Genomic DNA, 21,899 nt, shown 5'->3' on the forward strand with positions numbered 1-21,899 from the left:
GGGGGGGGGGGAGGGTCCATTTGTGTCAAAATTCTTTTTCTTTTTAAGTGAAGTTGACCGTGAAATGGTGGTCGTACCTAGGGTACCTTGATTTGAACCTTCCCCTTCGTAAAAGGGTTGGCCTATGAAAGAGATCATTTTTAGTATCACGTTATCACAATAATAGCTCGTTCTCTTCGCAAAAACACACATGAAAGTCGCATGAAGCAAACCAATAACAATGCACTACTTGATGGAATGCCATGGACAAAAATGGGAAACCTCTCAAACACATGGCACGTGCTCGAGAAAAAACATTTTTCCAACTATACAACAATCCTATCTATCCATTTCAAAGAAAAGACTTTGCAATTTGCTTTGTATTTTCACATTTTTGTACTAATTTGCCCGAATTCTAGGCGAGATATTTCCTCTTCGCTTTGCATCTAACCAGCATTATTGAATTATCAAGCGGCATGATTTAGTGGCATTATTGTATTATCTGTCACAAGGCATAGTTCTCGGGATAGCGGATCAGTTGGGTCAGGTACATAATTTTGAACATTACAACATGCAAGGCCAATAACGTCATCATAATATGCCTTTGCAACTAGAAAGCCATTCGTAAGGACATGGAATGAGCCGACACATAGCTAATTAAAAATCTTCTAAATGCATGGTGTCAATGTATAGGCTATATACAATGAGAAGGCTTATCAAACAAGCCTCGAGGCAGTGACCAGCCTACATTATACCTGCAAAGTGAGTCACTTCTATATCCGAAAATCTACACCTTTCTTGGTGCTTAAGTGCGCAAAAAATCTAGACTTTCTTGTAAATAAACCTCACCCAACACAATTAGCTTGTATAATTACTCGAAATCAATCATGCATTTGTGCCTCAACAAGAGCATGATAGATCTGCAATTATGTTTGAGAGTCGAGAGCCTTACAATTGGAATGCTTTCTTTTTCATTTCGTTAATGGTAGCTAAACTCATCGTTCCTGTCGTGGAGACCATGGCAAGCATTACAAGCGAGGCACACTTTCCTTTGGATTCATGCATGAATCAGAATCAGACGTAGGTGCACTTTTGATCCTCATTTTAGGCAAAGAGAATTTGGCCGATAGAAATTTGATCCTTTGGTTGCTGATAGCATTTGTCAGTGATGACACAACTCTCATGCAACACCGTAATGGTTCAAACAAGGTTTTTTAAGAAAGCTTTCAGCAACATGCATTCAAATGCAACTCATGGAATCCTTCAGTATGTATCTTCTCCTCTCTATGGGGAACAACTTTGATTCACACTTCCATCAAGATATAGTGGCTATATCTCCATCTAGAATATCTCCAAAGTACTATTAATTGTTAGCAAAACCCATAGGTGATCCCTTGAAGGCTTTGGAAAAACCAAAAATACAGGCCATCCACAGGCAGAGGGTGAATAGAGACCGCCAACTTGAGAGAGAGAGAGAGAGGATTTGAGCTAAATTGTTCCAAACTACAACATTCAGAATCTATGTGGATGCATTATGTGTACACAAAGTAGTCACTTTCCATCTGCATACAGAATCAAGTGGGATTAGTATGTTGTGATACAGACTAAAAACTGACAGGCCTGAATGCCTCCACAAAAAGAGCTCACACCAAACAAAACCCCTGGTCGAATGACCAAAATGATTGAGATTTACAAGATAATCTAGGAAATCTCATAATCTCTCGATAATCTGATCGCTGAGAACGTTGACTCTCAAAGTTCACACTGCTATATGGGTACAAGATGCAGTCATTGTGAGCAAGGTACATCTTACATCTTTGGACAGATACAAAACTTCCTGAATCCACAAGGCCTGGATTTTTAGAGAACAGCGGACAAGACAAGAGTGACAGACACTGCCCTCCAGAACACCAAGCAAGGTCTGTGACAGCACCATATGACCCTTCCCTTGTAGCAATGATCAAGCTCCACACTCTAGATAGTAGTGCTTATGAAAGGAAGAATATATGCACCACAGCTTTCCCATACAAAAATGAAAACCACCCAACCTTAGGCGTCACCGAACAAATCATCAAGATCATCATCCATAGAACTAGATGTCAGCTTCGAAGCTTCTGAGGTCACATCCTTGGCTTCTCCCTTCTCGCCATTCAAAGAAACACCGTCGTTATCTCCGACTTTGGCCCACGGATTACTTACTGCAATTGAGTCATCATACAAACTCCCTTTGGCAGGAGATTTTACTTTCTCAATAAACTGCTGCAGCTTTTCTGTTACACCTCTAGCAGAAGTGCTGTGAGATGCCTTTGTGATACTCTCCTTACCTTTTGGGATAACAGTTACCTCTACTAAATCATCGAATCGCCCTACAAGGGAGCCTTCTTTAACTCCAAGCGGTCCAGGCTCTGTGCTAACATCGGCTCCATCGGATATACCAACGACCTCCACCAGGACTCCATTATACTGGTCTCTGAAGGTGACACGGGCTTTTTTAACCCTCTTCGAAGGCCTTTCTGTTGGCTGACTCTTAGAAGTAAACTTCTTGCTTGAATTCAAAACATCCTGGTTCTGGCTAAACATGCCCAATCTGTTGAGAAGCGTATTGTAAGCGACAACTGCTTCTTCATCAGAAGGATCGGGTGGCGGCGGTAACACAAAGTTTACCGGGGGCTGTGATAGCTGTGGAGTTTGAGCCACTCCCTTCCTTAGAACGTAACTCCGAGTGGATGCTGCAAACTTGAGCGATTGGCCAACTTCAAGCTCCACTGGACTATCTTTACTAAGGCGCTCGTTAGCAACAAATGTTCCATGCACTGACCCCAAATCAATAACATAAACACTGTACAATTTGCAATAGTCAAATGTAAGTGGCCACCTCTGCCATATAAAAGTAGCCAGTAAAATAATTTTGCATGCACTGGCTCATGAAGTTAAACCAACAAATGAAAAAGCAAAGAGAGAGAACCAACAGAAATGCCACTCACTGGAAACCTGGCCTGACAGCTTGTTGCATGAATAACAAAAAAGAAAATCCTAGTGAAGAAGCAACCTAAGCCCTCCGGCACTCATCATTTGTACTCGCTGCTGCTTTTCAGTAAACAGCAGCTTTTTACTTTGTGTCCACTCTATCTTGCTCCTGTCTCTCTTCTCCACTGTCCAGCTCTCCCCTTCTGCTGCGCTCTCTGATCGATAGGTCGGATAGCAGGGTCAAACAGTGCGGACCAGGCGGTAATTCAGTCACACATTTATGTGAGAAAAGTAATACCTGTTGGGTTGTTGAAAGGATTCAAACCCCAGGTAACCCTATTGAAAGGCTGCCATGTTGAGGGGCCAGCGGTCATACCGCACAACAATATTGAGGAAAATAAAGTCAATACAGTATGTACTATGGACATGCCCTTAAATTATGAGAAAACTTGTGTAGTATTGAAGCAAAAGCTAGAATAGAAACCGTTCCCTATCTGTGTTCCCTATCCCAAGTGAATCTAAGAAGTTTACGAAGCACCTCCAAGAACAGAACCACAACTTCGTAAACTATAATACAAATCTCCTAGATTTTACATAATGATAGAAAATCAATTTCTTGTAAACACAGATTCCTCCCATCATGAGAGAGAAGAAGAAGAAGAGGAGACATTTTAACGTCATAAAGGCAATCCCAAGACCTCAAAGATCTATCCAGAGAGAGAGAGAGAGAGAGAGAGAGAACACAAGTAATCCCAATTTCCCACTACATTCGTCAAGAAGGTCACCTTATTGGGCAACTCGCTCTCATTTAGTAGCCCAAATGCTAGTACGATTTTTTTTCTCAACCATGATCAACATGTGGCAAACTATAAAGATGGCTTTTGGGCTCCTTTCACTCACAACATATACCGAAGTGCTAATGTGCTGACCAAGGTTGCTACGTAAGAAAGATACAGTACAAAAAAGATGAAAAATGGGCTAGCATGGTAAATCATAGATTCCTATTTTATATTCAATCATACTTATTGGTGAGTATGTGACCACTTGAATAACAAATAAAGGGTAATATACACATTACGACCACATAATGCCACTTCGGAAGCCACATAAGGTGAAAAAGGGTAGTATTCTTTTCTTGGCTGTCATGACGTACCATTACGATGGTTTTGATTGCACATACAGTACAAATGGCCTGGAATAGTTTGGGAAGTTGTATACAAGTGCAAAATACAACCTCGATGTTGATTAGTGAATTAGTCCAAAACTTCAAAATCCATTACAATAAACTCATACTGGCCATGGCGAGTTCTTAAGGCTGTTTTGGGAATATCAAGCTCTTGAATTCGGATTTGGTGATATCCAAGATGAAAGATCAATCTTTGTAAACATATTGGCCCCATGTAGTCTATCAAGTATCTCATCTATACACTGAATCACCAACTTGTGATCTCGCAATGCCTGAAAGTTCTGTAGCAGATGTTCTCTATGTTCTGTCTCATCCTTGGAGACGACAATAATGTCATCAAAGAAAGTGCCAACAAAAGATCTGTACTCTCTGAAAATCCTGTCCATCATTCGGTTAAAGGTCGCTGGAGCATTGGTAAGGCTAAAAGGCATTACCAAAAATTCAAATAAACCGAAGGTCATCCGAAAAGCTATCTTGTAGACATCTCGCGGCGCGATTCAGATCTAATGATATCCGCTCTTCAAATCGATCCTACTGAAACAAGAGAATCCCTTTAGTCGGTCAAGAATACCATCGATCCTAGAAATCAGAAATATGTTCTTGACGGTGATTTTATTGAGAGCTCTATAATCAATGCACATTCTCCAAGATCCGTCTTTCTTCAAAACCAACAACACCAGAGAGCAGTGAGATGAAGTACTTGGCTGGATAAGACACTTTTCTAAGAGGTCTTTCACTTGGTTCATAATCTCTTCATTCTGGGCTTGGCTCACACGGTAAGGTGGCCGGTTCGGTGGTGTGCTTCCAGGTATCAGATCAATGGTATGATCCTCAGAACGAGCTAGTGGCAACTCGCTTGGCAGGCCCTCACAAAAGCAATCGGCATGAGTGTGGAGAAAATCTTGGCGTTCTTTATCAAGTTCAGACATATTTGTCCTATGTTCATCATTTAGCTCTTTCAAAGAGATCGAGTAAACAAACAAACTGGATTTCATTAATTTCGAAACGGCTGAAGCCGATACAATAGGGACAGACTCGCCCTTAAGTTTCAGATCAAGTACAATGTTTCGGCCCTTCTCAGTAGTCAATGTCGCTTTCTTCGCCCGATAATCGCCCACAGCGTTGTTCTTATGGTACCAAGGGTGTAATGTAAGGTGCAGAATGAATGTTTTATTTTCTCAAGATTAGTGATCTTTATTGCTCAAGGTTCCTTTTAGTTCTTTAGGGAAAGAGAGAGCTTTCCGTCTTGTAGAGTGCTATGATCACGAACAAGTGAGTGGATATTGTGCGTGCAAGTGAATGAGACTGAGAGAAGGAGAGAGAAGAGATAGGACACCCGAGAGGTTGTAAAACCCTCCTCCGAAGGCCCCACTCTCGTCGGCGAGAGTGGTCTACTTTGATTGCACAAAGGTGTACAATACGAATGCAATGGACAGATGCAAGTTGGACTATGCCGATGACGACGGCGACTGAGGCTGAAATCTGTGATCTTCCTTATGCTGAATTTCTTGGACTGTTTTAGGGCTGAATGTGACTGTGGTACTGCTGTTTATGGCTGAAAATGAATGTCTTGCTCGGGGGTCATGCTGAGGGGAAAAACGCTGAGTTACTGTACCTCTTTGGCTGCGTTTTTAATGGCTGATGTACCTGCTGAGAATTGATGTAAAAACGCTGAGGCTCTAGGTCAAGATCTGCATCTTAATGGGCTGAATATCTGCTGCCAAAAACGCTGCCATGGGCTGAGATTCACTAACGCTAGGGCTGTTGTTCTCCTTGCCAAAACGCTGGCTGTGGATATCAAAAACGCTAGCAGTTGGGGCTGATCTGCGAGGAACATAAGCGGCAGAGATTGGAGGTTGTGGGCGATGACTGCAAGAGGCAAAAACGCCAGATGAGGGGAGATGGTGGCGATGGATCTGATGCTGAGGGGGGCTACTGCTGAGAAGTTGCCTGTTGAGCGGGAAGCTCCTGCTGCCTCTTCTGCTAGAAAGTGCTAACTTGGGTTTGCTTATATATTAACTTAGCAAAATTGCCCTACCTACTTTTGTTGGAAAGTCACTTAAAAATAATAAGTGAAAATGCCAATAAATAGGAAAATAGGCTAAATGCACTGAAAATTCCCTTAACTGATGCTAATGGATTCTGATGGGAATTTCGATGATCATGCTGTGTGCAACCGGAGGATATGCATCTATGCTAAGTGATTGGGCATGCACGGTCTACGAATAGACTCACAAAAGTGCCAGATCACTGCTAATCTAAACTGACTTGACTGACGGGAACCCTGCTATGGTGTAGCCTGTCCACGGACACATAGGGTTAGGATGTGTCACGTGACATGTAAGGTGCAGCGGAAGTGAATGTTGAACTTTGTTCAAGATGAGTGCTCCGAATTGTGCTCAAGGTTGGAAGGAGAGGGCTCACCAAGATGGCTTGGGGAGAGTCTTGCTGAGAGAGGGAGGGACACCTGTTGCTTGGGGAAGCCTGCTGTGCCTTTGCTCATCTGCCAATTTGTGCTAGCTTGGGTTTACTTATATAGTAACTTACCCAATTTGCCCTACTGAGTACCCAATAAAAGTCACTTAATAAATAAGTGAAAAATGTCAAAAATAGGAAAAAAATGGGATAAAGTCACTTGAAAAATCCCCAAACTGACTCTGATGGAATCTCATGGAAATGCTTATACTTATGCAGTGTGCAACCAGAGGATATGCATCTATACTGAGTGACTGGGCATGCACGGTCTACGAATAAACTCACAAAAGTGCCAGTTCACTTCTAATCTAACTTGACTAGACTTGACGGAAACCCTACTATTGTGTAGCTTGTCCACGGACACATAAAGTTGGGATGTGTCACGTGACATGCCCTCCTTTTTAAAGTGAGGTATAGGTACCGAGCTGCATGGCTTCCTTGTAGTCTGCCAACAACTCTGGATAATCCTTGAAGAACTCTTCGTCTATCCACACCGCTTCATGGGTTCCTTGATCTTTGAACTTCAAAAAATACTGTCATACTTGTTTCTTCGAACCATGGCGAAACCGATGCAACAAAACTTGCTCCGGCTCCATGACTTCTACTTCATCGATGATCTCCGGTTCTTCTTCTTCCGAAACGTTCTTTGGAGGTGTTCCTTGAAACACTTTCAACCTAGAAACATGGAAAACGTTGTGCATTGACCATGAGTTAGGCAACTTAAATTTCATTGAAACCTTATTAATCTTTTTGATGACTGGAAATGGACCATACTTACGAAAAGATAACTTAGGACATTTCTTTCCAACTTGCTTAAGACGCTGTTTCATGATTCGTAGATACACCCAATCTCCTTCCTTGATCGAGACCTCCTGACGATGCTTGTTAGCCTGTCGAGAATAAGATTCCTGAGCCTTGCTTAGCCTAAGCTTCACACTCTCAGAAATCTCATCCAATGACTGACTCTCAGCATTGGCATCAGGCATTTGACTGACCGATCGAGTCAACAGTGTGACTGGAATCGGCGGCCAAAAGCTGCCTCATACGGAGTTCGACCAATAGCAGAAGAGAAGAAATCATTGAGAATAGCCTGAACCAATGGGAGATAGAGCTCCCATTGAGCTGATCATGAACATAAGACTTCAACACATCAAAAGCCAACTGATTATAAATTTCCGTTTGACCATCTGACTATGGATGAAAAGGGGATGAAAAATTCAACTTTGAGCCAAAATTTTCAAAGAGTGCACGCCCAAAGTTGGACGTAAACTTAACATCCCTATCTAAAACAATGGACTTTGGCAAACCATAAAGGGGGTACCAATGCTTTATGAACAATCGTGCAACATCGTGTGTAGTAACTGTGGCCTTACAAGGAATCAACATGCAAAATTTGCTGAAACGATCAACAATAGTTAAACATTGAGTGTTCCTTGAATGCAGACTTGGTGGTAAGTTAGTCACAAAATCCATAGAGATATCCTGAAAAGGTCCCTCGGGAATAGGCAGCGGAAGCAAGAGGCCTTGTTGCTTACCCCGAGGAGCTTTTACTTTTTGACATATGGTACACTGTGTGACATAACGAAACACGTCTTTCCACATTCTAGGCCAATAAAAAAAACGTTCAATCTTTTCCAATGTGGTGTTCATTCCCCTGTGCCCACCCGTGAGAGAATCATGTGCATCACGCAATATGGTTGGCCTGAGAGAGGGCAACACACATAGACGCTGACGAAAAAATAACAATCCATCACGAATGAGATAGTTGTTGGGCCCTTGGGAAGCATGAGCCTGCAACCAATCCGAATCGGTATACTGATTCTTCATGTTGTCAAAAGACTCACCCTGTATAGAAAATGTGGTTCTTGACTCAAGAGCCAAAATCTGTCCTTTGCGACTCAACGCATCTGCAACAGGGTTAGCTTTCCCAGGCACATACTCAATCAAACCGCCAAATTGCTCAAAAAATTGTGACCACAGCGCTTGGCGATCACTCCAATGTGCACTAGGCATAGACTAGAGCCACTTGAGGGCTTGATGATCTGTGCGCACTGTAAACTCTCTACCATACAAAAAATGCTTCCAATGCTTAAGAGAGTGAATGACAGACAAAAGTTCTTTATCATAAACTGAATAATTCTTTTCCGCACTATTGAGCTTCCGGCTAAGGAAAGCTACCGGACGACCATGTTGCTGGAGCACAGCGCCTATGGCGACATTACTCGCATCCGTCCATACCTCAAAGGGATCATCCCAAGAGGCAAGAATAAGACACGGTGCTTCTGTTACCGCAACCTTGAGAGCTGCGAAAGCCTCAATGGCTGCCTCGGGCAAGTCTACGCACTGATGGCGAGTCTTTACCCCTTTCAAAACATCAGGCATAGGTGCAGCAATGCATGAAAAATTCTCTATGTGCGAACTATATGCTTGACATAAACAAAGAAAAGAACGCACATCATATGCAGTTTTGGGCAAATCCCAATTACGAACCTGTTCCACCTTCGCGGGGTCTAGCTTGACGCCTTCTGCAGAAATGATATAACCCAGATAAGTGACTTCAGTAAGAAAAAATTCAGACTTCTTAGCTGCAATGTACAATTGACACTCATCCAAACGAGTTAGTACCCTTTCAACATCTAATTCATGTTGCTCCCACGATGCAGAAAAAATGAGAATATCATATAAAAAGATGAACACACATACACCTACCATATCACCGAAACGACCTACCATGAGACGATTGAACGTACCCACGGCTCCTGTCAATCCAAAAGGCATAACAATATACTCCCATTGCCCTCGCTCGGTGCGAAAGGCGGTCCTGAAAATGTCGCCTTTGAATACCCGTACCTGATGGTATCCACTTTTGAGATCGACCTTGCTGAAAACCTTTGCTCCATTGAGCCTATCCAAGATATACTCAATGCGAGGCATCGGAAACTTGTTCTTGACGGTCATCTTGTTTAATGCCCTGTAATCAATACACAAACGAGACGAACCATCCTTCTTGCGAACGAACAAAATAGGAGCAGCAAAAGGACTTACACTAGGACGTATGAATCCTCTAGCCACCAACTCCGTAAGTTGTCGCTCTAACTCTTCTTCCTGTGACTTGTTCAAACGGTAGGGAGCCTTACTGACAGGCTACGCTCCCTCCATAAGCTCGATGTGATGGTCCTCCGGCCGCTCCGATGGGAAACGAGGTGGAAGATCATTCTGCAAAAAGAGATGTTTAAATTTCGTAAACAACTCTGAATACTTACCTGGAGCCTAAATGCTCTGGGAAACTGGGGCAGCATAGATGAATGTTGCTTGTGCTCCTCGTCGTAATTCACGCTTTACCTGCACATGCGAGATGAGAGGCAAAGAATGCAAGCGCTCCTCAACAAGAATGATGAGGGGGGAATCTGTTTTGGCATGCAAAATGAGAGTGAGAGCCTCCCAATCAACGAGAGGGTTCAGTTAACGAAACCATTTCATGCCTAAAATCATATCACATCCTGAGAGAGGAGACACAAGAAATTGCCTACGAAAAGAAGCTTGTTGAACGGTAAACATCACGTCAAGGCACTCCTTCGTGATGAGAGAGTCCATACCAGGAGCGAAGCGAGAAACCTCGAGAGGAGATTTCTGACTAACCTCTAGGCGGGCTCTCTCAACAAGAGGGAGACTAATCACATCATGCATACTGCCTGGATCAAACAATATGATAAAACACTGTCCCTTTACATGATCATAACACTTCATGAGAGATTTATCAATGTGTGTGTCAAAGTCATGAGAAGATGCAAGTTGTGTTGTGACAGAGTTTGTGGTAGTTGTGGCTGCCTTTGGTTCTTTAGGTGGGACTGTCTTAGGACAGGCCTTCTTAATGTGACCCTTGACATGACATTGAAAACATCTACCTTCTTTAGCATAAATCACTTGTTCTTCAGCCGTGATGTATCCTCCTATAATTCCTTGTGAAGCTTTTTCATCACGGGTTACCTTAGGTTTTGCAGGTGCTTTAGCTTTACCCTTAGATTCATTGTTAGAGTTCTTTTCCGAGGAATTAGAGGAAGAAGCACTAGAAGAATTACCATTCTTACCGTTCTTACCATTCTGTGTGTTCTGAGAATTCTGAGATGTCCCTTGAGAAGACTTGTTCTCCTTAGGCTTTCCCTTGTTGTGCTTCATCTCTTGGGCGAGAGCGATTGCTACCGCCTTGTTGAGATCCGCGGGGTCAAAGACTTCAACATCAAACTTGATGTATTCGTCTAACCCAAAGAGAAAATCCTCTTTGCACTCATCATCTGACTTGCGTAATTGAGTGCCTAACTGCAAAACACGGTTAGAAAAAGACATGACTGGCATACCATGTTGCTTGAGATTACGCCAATCCTCTTTCAATCGTGCGAGGTACTGAGGTGGCATAAACCGCGCCTTGAGCTTGTCTTGGAAATCAGCCCAACTAAAAGAGAGGGGTGTGAAATCGTCGGCTGCCTCTAGGTGCGCGGCTAGCTGTGTCTCTTGCCATGCATGGTACCAATTTATGGCATCACCGAAAGGTACATAGCTGCCGTCAAAACTTTGCTATTGCATGTTTTCTTACTTGTCGCAAAATAAGCATTAAATTGATGCAACCAAGAATGAACAACAGTAGCATCCATCTTACCGTCATACTTACTGAAAGTCAACTTTTCGATGACTGGGTTGTTGGAATCCGCATCATGGCTTGTACCACTAGAGAAACTCCCACGATCTTTGGGTGGTTCGGTCTTCGAGGCTAGCATGTGGGAAATAAATTCTTGGTGGCGAAACTCCCTTTGAGCTTCTCGTTCATCGCGCTCGCGTTCGAAAGCAAGTCGATTTTCTTCTTGTTTTGCGGCAAGAGCAAGGCGCTCACGTTCTTGAGCAAGGCGATTTTCTTCTTGTTTTGCGGCAAGAGCAAGGCGCTCACGCTCCTGAGCAAGGCGATTTGCTTCTTGTCTATCCATCATGGACATCATCTGCGTCACCACTACCTCCATAGGGTTTGGTGCACTTGGTGGCGTAGATGGCGAAGGGGGAGCGTTGAAGAAATCATCTCCGGGTGGGGACGAGTCTTCGTCGCCTCTCTCATGCTCATCACTTGTATGTGAAGTATCCATTCCGCTTCGGGTGACGACCATGCACTATAATCTTGGGGTCTTAAGCTCGCGAGGAACTTGGTTCTTGAGGGTCTTGAGGTTCTTGAGGTCCTTGATTCGTGAGAATCTTGGGTTCTTGAGGATCTTGAGGTTCTTGAGTTGTTCTTTCGCTTGCAAATCGCATTGGAGAAGAATCTTCTCTTCACCCGAGTTCTGCTCCTTTTTGCGGGCGCACCCCTTGGCGGCCTTGCGCTCACACCAAGGTTGCTTTTTCCCACCTCACGTCGATTGGCCGGCCGCTAAGTGAACGGTCCACTCTCAATGAGTGAAAAGAGACACAAGGGGAGGCTGGACAAGCCCTTCTTTCTTGGGATTCCTGTCACTCTTCAACAAAACACGATTAGGAATCGCCAGGCCCAAGTAAACTTGGGTTCGTGCGATCGCAACAAGCAAAAAAATTCTTGTGGTTCTTTCCTTGAGTAATGCAGAACGTTTCCAAAGCTCTGATACCAATGTAAGGTGCAGCAGAATGAATGTTGTATTTTCTCAAGATTAGTGATCTTTACTGCTCAAGGTTCCTTTTAGTTCTTAGGGAAGGAGAGAGCCTTCCGTCTTTATGGAGAGTGCTATGATCACAAACAAAGTGAGTGGATATTGTGCGTGCAAGTGAATGAGACTGAGAGAAGGAGAGAGAAGAGATACGACACCCGAGAGGTTGTAAAACCCTCCTCCGAAGGCCCCACTCTCGTTGGCAAGAGTGGTCTCCTTTGATTGCACAAAGGTGTACAATGCGTATGCAATGGACTGATGCAACGGGGACTATGTCGATGAAGACGATGAAGACTTTAGGGCTGAATTCGATGCTTCTTTATCTGCTGTCCACAACTGGCAATGCTGAGAATCTGTGCTACTTTGGGGGCTGAAATTGACTGCTTTTCCATGCTGATTTGTGGCTGAAATTGACTGTTCTTGTCGAGGCTGAAATGATGAGGAAAAACGCTGATGTATCTGCTGTCTAGGCTGCGTTTTTAGGTTGTTTCCTTGGCTGAGAAAACGCTGGATCAGCAGGTTCTCTATTGTTGACAAAACGCTAGAAAAGCTGAGGCAAAACGCTGCAGCTGCTGATGCTTTAGCGATCCAGAAAACGCTGGCTTTGGGCGGCTTGAAGGGGGGGGAAACGCCAGGCAATGGGGCTGGGCTGGCGATGGCTGACTCTGGATAAACGCCAAGGGGATGGATCCTTATGGAGAGGATGGAAACGTTGATGGCTGAGGGAAGGGGAGGGCTCACCAAGATGGCTTGGGGAGATTGCTGAGAGAGGGAGGGACACCTGTTGCTTGGGGAAGCCTACTGTGCCTTTGCTCATCTGCCAATTTGTGCTAACTTGGGTTTGCTTATATATTAACTTACCCAATTTGCCCTACTGAGTACCCAACAAAAGTCACTTAATAAATAAGTGAAAAATGTCAAAAATAGGGAAAAAATGGGATAAAGTCACTTGAAAAATCCACAAACTGACTCTGATGGAATCTGATGGAAATGCTTATACTTATGCAGTGTGTAGCCAAAGGATGTGTTGCTAATTAGAGTATTCTCTTATTTTTAATGATTAATCTCTTTTTCTAGGATATTTTATTGTGTGCACTAATAACTGTTGAAAGATTGTAGCTACAGGAACTGCCATCAAGAACGGACAACTCTTATGTGTCATTTGATGGGTGACGGTAAACATCGCGAAGGAGTTTCCGTAAGTTCGGTGGAAAGGGCCGGGTTACGAGTGCCCCTGATGCGTCACATGATGGGTGACGGGTGCATCAGTAAGGGGGCATTCCGTAGGCTAAGGAGGAAATCCGAACTAAGTAAGAAAATACGCGTAAGAACGCAAGCACAAGAATAAAGATGGGTTCAATGAAGCTTTTTACGAAAAGCAGGAACATTCGCGGGAGGGAAGATGCTTTCCCGCGAGGAGTCTGTGTCTGCATTGCATCTGTGCCGTGTTCTGCACCCGGGGACGCCTGGAATGTGTTTGTGTAGCATTATTTTCACTAACTAAGTGAGTTTTTAAAGTTTGAACAGGTTCACACTTTATTTTATAAAGTGGCCGGTCACCTTTAAGTGACCAGTCCTCTTATAATAAAATAAAGCAAGGCTCTTTTAAAACCAGTGCTAAAAAGCTACGCAGGGGGCTGAACCAGCAATCTCTCTCTCTCCTCTCTCTAAAAAGCGCCAGCTTCAACTCTCTCTCTCTCTCTCTCTCTCTCTCTCTCTCTCTCTCTCTCTCTCTCTCTCTCTCTAGGGGCGCCAGGGTTCTGCTTTTTCGGCTCTATTCCCGCCGGGTGCCAGGCCCTATAAAGTAGCAGCCAGCGTTCGGTCTTTGGACAGGCCGGAAGAAGTAGAGGAATCTAGCGCTGGGATTCTGGAGCAAGTGTTGGCGACGGAAATTGCAAGTGTTCGTGTGACGACTGAGTACGGAGGTCGCTTTTCCGAGCAAGGAGCGACAGGTATAAGGTGTTGATACGCATTGAGAATTATTGCTTTGTGTGGTTTGTTTTGCAGGAATCTCCCGTCTTACGAGAAAGCCCTTCACGGGAAGTACGGCTTCACGCCTAAGTCCCTTACGGGAAAGTACAGCTTCGCGCCTAAGTCCCTCATGGGAAGGAACGGCCTTGTGCCCAAGCCCTTTACGGGAAAGCACGACCATCGGGTCTAAGATTACAGAACGGAGGGGTTTCCTCGGGTTCTCGTGCTCGTATAAGAATTCTCCCTGAATAAAGAATACTCTTGACGGGGGGAGGGGGACCAGCCCATCTTCTGATCCCCAATACTGTGTCGATCTTCTCTCTTCTCTCACCTTTGCAAAGTATTTTATTTTTCAGATTTCTAAGTGCTCGTGTACGCTCCCGTTTTGTGACAGTGGTATCAGAGCTCGGACTCCTCTCTTTCTCTGCAAAGAAGGACAATTCCGGGAAGAACGGGAAGAACCATGTCGGGCCAAGGGAGAAGCGTTGAAGAGGAGCTTCAACAAGTGCAAGCTCAGCTTACGGATTTGCAACAAATCTTACTATTGCCAGATGTCCAAAAGCTCTTGGGCGGAATGAAGAAAACGAATGGAACCGATGCAGCCGGGCATTCAGACCGCACTGTTGGCGTGAGACCACAGGAGGAAAGAGAAGAAGAACGTGCCGAGGTGCACAAAGGATCTTCGGATCGGAATGAACAGCCTACTCCAAGGAAAGGCCAGGAAAAAGCGCTCTCTTTGTTAGACGAGAGCAAGGACATCTCTATCTCATCTCCATCCTACTCTCCTGATTATACTGCTACTTCTCGATCATCTCATCAGAAGAAGGAAGCCGCTACTACTACTACCCTACATCAACCTAAAGATAAGCCTCGATTCAAGAAGCATGGTCGCAAGTCTCAACATCGCATGAGAGTCTTCAAATCGGGCGACAAGGACATCAAGTTCGAAACCTACAACGGACGGAGAGACATCTCCAAAGCACTGTCCTTCATCAGACAGTTTGAAGTCGCCTTTACCAATGGGCACTTCACAGAAAGATCCAAATTACGCCATGTGGGGATGCACCTCAAGGAAACGGCAAGTAATTGGTGGCTAGCCAAGATTCTGGAAGGTTCTCAGGCCAGAACTTGGGAGAGCTTCAAATCTGAATTTTATGAACAATTTCTTCCACCTGACTTCGAGCAGGACATACGGAAGGAATGGGACTGGCTTGCCCAGAAGGAACATGAAAGAGTAACGACCTATGTGGACAAGTATTGGTCGGTTCTTCTGAAGGTCACTCCCTTCATGAAGATTGCCGACGAGGAAAAGAAACGAAAGTTCGAAGCGGGTCTCCAACCGCAGCTTCGAAAGAGTATGAAAGTGTATCCGCATGACACTCTTCAGAGGATGATGGAGTCAGCAATCATTGCTGAGGATTTGCACTCAACTGGGACACCTAGAAAAATGGAGCATAGCACTTACCGTGCAAGACAAAGAGGGGTCTACGATGACCAAGGGAGCCAAGGAAGAAAACAAGCCTCTACGAGGCAAGAGAAAGCAAGGAAGGAACCCGCACCACCAAGCTCGAACTCAATTCCAGATGTTCAAGGAAACACAGAAACGGAGAAAGGGAAGCGTCAACTTCTGAAGGGTTGGGGGTCTTTGAACAACCAACGAGTACCGATTCTTTATGATCCAGGATCCACGGATAACTTCATCTCCCTAGATACTGCGGAACGTTTGTGCCTCACACCGGCTCAGCTTGGCACACCGGTTACATCCGGATCGGCATTCGAGGGGTTGACAGCCAATGCAACTCCCGTGCAAGGACAACTCAATCTTCGGATTGGCGAGTACAAGGACCGCGAATCATTTTTTATGGCACCCATCGAGGGATGTGATATCATCTTGGGTATGCCATGGCACTTCCACATGACACCTATTCCCAATTATGTGGAAAAGACCCTCACTTTTGATCATGGGGGTAAGAAAATAAAGATTCATGCTGATGTAGGAGATTGGCGGTTCCCAATTGTAAGCCATATCTCCATTAAGAAAGAAATGAAGAAGTGTGTTTCTGCTTACTTGTTTTTGCACGTGAGAAGGATAAAACTAGTAGGGACTCTCTCTCTAGTCTGGAAATGAAGCGTCTTCAATTTATTGAAAAGTACAAAGATTGTTTCACGGAAACACTTCCTGATGAACTCCCTCCGGTACGGCCGGAAGATCACCGCATAGATCTCATACAGGGTAGCTCGCCTCCCAACCAACCCCCTTATCGGGTGAGTCTTGCCCAGCAAGAGGAAATTCTGAAGCAAGTCAACGAGCTTCTAGAGAAAGGGTTAGTACGGCCACGTGCTTCACCCTACTGCTCTCCAGTTCTACTGGTGCAGAAGAAAGATGGCACGTTTCGAATGTGCATAGACTATAGGTCTTTAAACAAGATTACGGTCAAGAATCGCTTTCCGATCCCTCGGATTGATGATATACTTGATCAGTTGCACGGTGCAAGTGTCTTTAGTCGCATGGACTTAAAGAGTGGGTATCATCAGATACGGATCGCCCCTAAGGATGTCCATAAGATTGCTTTCTGCACAACCTTTGGACTATACAAATTTTTGGTAATGCCTTTCGGTTTGACCAATGCTCCTGCGACGTTCAATCGCATGATGGACCACATTTTCAGCCTGTATCGAGCTTTTACGGGAGTATTCTTTGACGACATACTCATCTTCTCTAAGTCAGAAGAGGAACATCGGAAGCACTTGGATCTAGTGTTTCAAGAATTGCGAAAGCATGAGTTGCATGTGAATGCAAAGAAGAGCGAGTTCTTTCTCTCAGAGATACACTATCTCGGCCACATAGTCTCTCACAATCAAGTGAGTATGGATCCTGCCAAGATCCGAGTGGTAGAAGATTGGCCTATTCCCACTACGGTACATGATGTACGTATTATGTTCGTATTATCGAAGGTTTGTCCGAGGATTTACTCATGTAGCAGGACCACTTCATGATTTGACAAAGAAGAAGATTCCTTTCAAATGGGGATCGAGACAACAAGGAGCTTTTGATCGGCTCAAGTACTTGCTAAGCCATGGACCTATTCTGATAGTGCCTGACTTAAGGAAACCATTTGAGGTTCACTGCGATGCTTCAGGCGATTGCATCGGAGCCGTGTTAAACCAAGAAGGCCATGCAGTGGCCTACGAAAGCAGACGGCTTAAGGATGCAGAGCTGCATGCATCAATCTACGAAAAGGAACTCACGGCTGTGATTCACGCCTTATCCAACTAGAAGCACTATCTTCTAGGAGCGGATTTTGTGATCAAGACTGATCACCAGAGTTTGCGGTATTTTCTTACGCAAAGGAAACTATCTGAGAAGCAGATGAGATGGGCAAACTTTTTGTCTATGTTTCACTTCCAGATCCTTCACACGGCTGGGAGTAAGAATGTGGTCGCAGACGCATTGTCTAGGCGGCCAAGGGTGAACGCTATCACTTCGGTGTATCACCAAGAATTAGAAGCACTACCAGATTTGTATCCGAATGATCCAGATTTCTCCACCATTTGGGGAAAGCTACATCGTGGAGAGAATGAGTTTCCCTATTCTATTCGGGACGGTTATCTCTACCACCGTCAGGCCATATGTGTGGCGGAACCATTAAGAAAGAAGATCAGGGATGAAGCACACGCTTCGCCTTATGCGGGTCATCGGGGTATTCTCCCTACGACCTTAGCAATGGAAAGATATTTCTTTTGGCCTAGCCTTAAAGCAGACATTGATAAGTATGTCAGGGAATGCTTGGTTTGCCAAAAAGTGAAGTATGATCGGCATAAGACGCCTGGGTTGCTACAACCTTTGCCTGTGCCTAATGAACCTTGGGAAAGTATTGCCATGGACCTCTCTAGAACTCAGACTGGAAATGACGCGATCTGGACCATTGCGGATAGGTTTAGCAAGCAAGCACTGTAACAGCCTTGGACACTCCAAGTCAAGAATCAACCGCGACAGCACCAAATAACCACTGCAAAACAATTCACAAATCACAATAGATTTGCACTGCGCCTAGAGATATTGGCCCCAAAGACTGGCGCCCCTTTCGGTATTTCTTTTTATATTAATCAATCATCAAAGTACAAGAGAGCGGTTAGGGTTTCACTCTCAGACTCTGCGTCCAGATGCTCTGAGAAGTGAGGCCCTCACCACTAATTTAAAGGTTACAAGGGATGCCCAAAATCAGAGCCCCAAAAGCTTTTAAAATCAAAAGCATCAGTTCTCTCTCTCTCTTAGAGAGTCTTTTCTCTTTTTTTTTATAAAAAAAAAAGCAAAAGCAAAATTCGCGTCGCTCATCATTTTCCCAAAAAAAAAATTTATTTTTTTAAAAAAAAATAATCCGCCTCCGCGATTTCCGGAAATTAGGGTTTCTGGCAGAAATTAGGGTTTGCAGGAATTTTAGGGTTTCTGCTGTCCGCCACGTCATCACTTTGTGACATACCCCCCTCTTGAAAGCATTCTAATCGACCGCGATTATGCCTGCAAAACCGACAAAAGCCATAAACTGTCTTAGCAGACACTGACTGTTAGTACCTACGTACTAGGAACACACATCTAGCACATGTACAAAATCGACAGTCACATCACACGACATCACAGAACATCACCAGACATCACAGGACATCACATGACATTCAACATTCATTCGGATCTTAGACCATGATTTATCCGCAATGTAGCTAGCAATCACATCTAGGTCCAATCGGGACCTCATCAATGTCCGATTGACTAACCCCTATTGCAACCATGTCTATTCGAGATCAATCAGACCAAAATGCTGCAGTCATTTCAGCTATCAGTTCCTGCACTCACAAGAAGTCAAGAACAAATCAGTATCATCATCAGGAATTCCATTTCATAAAGTCATCCAGCAGAATACTGTCAGCTCTCAGTATCCCTGAAGCTCAAAGAGACATCAGTGACTTTAGTATCAAAATCGAGGCATCTGTTGACAAAGGAGTGGAGTGACTCCCCTCTTGTGCATCCCACTGCACCAGATCTTCGGCCAAGCTGAGTTTCTGGGTTCCGTTTGGAGTAGACTATGCTAAACCAAAACATCGAGGTAAAGTTTCACAATCCAAGGAGTATCTGCTAGGTCCTCCTCCTCCATCCACTTCGCATCAAATGCAGGAAAGTTCTTGAACTAAAGCAAGAACCGCCTTCGGACTTTACCTTTCTTCGTATCGTTATGTGCCAAAATCTGTTCAGGAACAAGGATCTCCTCGTTTTCTTCCACTTCGGGTTGCTCATCAGGCTCCCCATCATCAGGCACATCACCCTTAACAGGGTTCAAGAGACTCACATGCAATGCATTATGAATCCTCCAAGTATCTGGCAATTCCAATCGGAAGGAGACATCATTTATCTTGTCAGTAATCTGGAAAGGTCCGTAGTATCACATACTAAGCTTTGGAAAAAGCCTCTCCTTTCCCTTTTTCTTTCTTAGGCGTGCCTTCTCAAAAGTAAGAGCACCCAATCATCCTCCTTCAGTTTCCAGTCGCGACGATGGCGATCCGCTGCCTTTTTCTGTCTTTCTTGAGACTCCTGCAAAGTCTCGCGAACCTTGGCAAAAGCCGTATCCAAATCTCGCGAATATTCATCCGCTTCAAATTTCTAATCTTTCGTGCTCAGGAAGGATGGAACCTTCGCAGCAGTTTCAACAATCTCACATGGCATCTTCCCCGTCGAAGAGTGTATCGTGTTATTGTAGGCAAATTCCACCAAAGGTAAGTTCTTTTCCCATTGAGTCTTCTGATGCGAGATACAAGACTTCAATAAATCTAAAATCACTGAATTGGCAATCTCAGATTGCCCGTCGGTCTGCAAGTGGAACGATGACGAGAACTGCAACCACGTGCCAATGTTCTCCCAAATTGCCTTCCAAAACAAACTCATAAATCTGGGGTCTCTGTCGGAGACAATCGTCTCAGGCGTGCCATGTAATCGGAAAATCATCGTGATCATTCTGTATTCTCGGGAGATCAAAAAAATGAAATCCATTTCAATATTTTCCCAGGGGCGGGTGGGTATGGGTAAAGGCTGTAACAATCCCTGTGCCTTATGCCTGTCAAACTTGACCTTCTGGCATACCAAGCAACTGCGCACAAACTCTTCCACAACCTCATGAGTTTCCGCCAAAAGAAATATCTCTCTACCCCTTTCATGGTGGTAGCAATACCGCGGTGACCCGTAAAAGGTGGACAGTGGCAATCAGTCATAACCTTTTCCCTCAACGGTTGTGTAACGCACAACATAGTCTTTTTCATCAAGTAGCCTTCCCGAAGAGAGTATCCCGCTACTATCTCCCCATCTCGTATCCGTGTGAAAATATCTGCAAAATCTGTATCTGTGGCATATTGATCGACCATATCCTCGAAGCTCCTATGATCTATCGCGGAAATAGCCAGAACCAATGGTTTTCCAGACAAAGCATCTGCCACCACATTCTTCTGTCCCTGCACATGGACAATCTGGAAGTGGAACTGTGACAAGATGTTCACCCACCGCATCTGCTTTTCCGAAAGCTGCTTCTGTGACAAGAAGTAGCGCAAACTCTGATGGTCTGTAAAGACAGTAAAATCCGCTCCGAGTAGGTAATGCCGCCATTGAGTAAGAGCGTGGATAACCGCCAAAAGCTCTTTCCCATAGATCTGTGTTGTCATCTCCGGCCTAGAGAACAAACGGCTCTCGTAAGCTATGACATGGCCTTCTTGCATCAAGACCGCACCCAGACTACGACCACAAGCATCACAAAATACTTCAAATGACTTCTGCAAGTCCGGCAAAGTCAAAATAGGTCCCGTAGTCAATTTCTCTTTCAACGTCTGAAAGGCAGTCACCTCTGGGGGTCCCCACGAAAAAGGTACTCCTTTCTGTGTCAAGATATGCAAAGGGAAAGCAACCTCTGCAAACTTTCGTATGAACCGCATGTAGTACGAACACAGTCCCAAGAAGCTTTGAACTTCATGGACATTCTTCAAGTCGGGCCAATTACAGATAGTCTCTATCTTAGCCGGACCCATTTGCACTCCTGCGACTGACACAATGTGTCCCAAAAAGTGTATCTCTGGTAGGAAAAATTCACTTTTCTTTACATTAATCACTAACTTGTGATCTCGTAATGCCTGAAAGACCTGAAGCAGATGATCTCTGTGTTCTGCCTCATTCTTGGAGAAAACAATGATGTCGTCAAAGAAAGTGCCAACTAATAGCCTGTACTCTCGAAAAATCCTATCCATCATCCGGTTAAATGTCGCAGGAGCATTGGTTAAGCCAAAAGGCATCACCAAAAACTCAAATAACCCAAAAGTCGTCCGAAAAGCTGTCTTGTAGACGTCTCCCGGTGCTATTCTGATCTGATGATATCCACTCTTCAAGTCAATCCTGCTAAAACATGAGGATCCCTGTAACCTGTCGAGTATATCATCGATCCTAGGAATCGGAAATTTGTTCTTGATGGTGATTTTGTTGAGAGCTCTATAATCGATGCACATTCTCCAAGATCCGTCTTTCTTCAAAACCAACAACACTGGAGAGCAATACAGTGAAGTACTAGGCTGGACAAGACCCTTTTCCAAGAGGTCTTTCACTGAGTTCATAATCTTTTCATTCTGTACTCGGCTCA

The 21,899-nt window shown here is 44.4% G+C and overlaps 1 protein-coding gene across 7 annotated transcripts in view; it reads right to left on the bottom strand.

Moving 5' to 3' along the window:
• Positions 1-1,540: 1,540 nt before the first annotated feature.
• Positions 1,541-21,899, bottom strand: part of LOC147440921 (SMAD/FHA domain-containing protein) — a 57,656-nt gene continuing 37,297 nt past the window's right edge. For all 7 annotated transcript variants that reach the window (XM_086482722.1, XM_086482717.1, XM_086482718.1 and 4 more), the window contains one exon: positions 1,541-2,818. In XM_086482722.1, coding sequence (XP_086338848.1) covers positions 2,029-2,818 — 790 coding nt within the window. In that variant the 3' untranslated portion in view covers positions 1,541-2,028. The remainder of the gene's footprint in view (positions 2,819-21,899) is intronic.

Source organism: Adiantum capillus-veneris, chromosome 15 (assembly GCF_014529385.1).
Source record: "Adiantum capillus-veneris isolate H3 chromosome 15, ASM1452938v2, whole genome shotgun sequence".
Classification (NCBI taxonomy): domain Eukaryota; kingdom Viridiplantae; phylum Streptophyta; class Polypodiopsida; order Polypodiales; family Pteridaceae; genus Adiantum; species Adiantum capillus-veneris.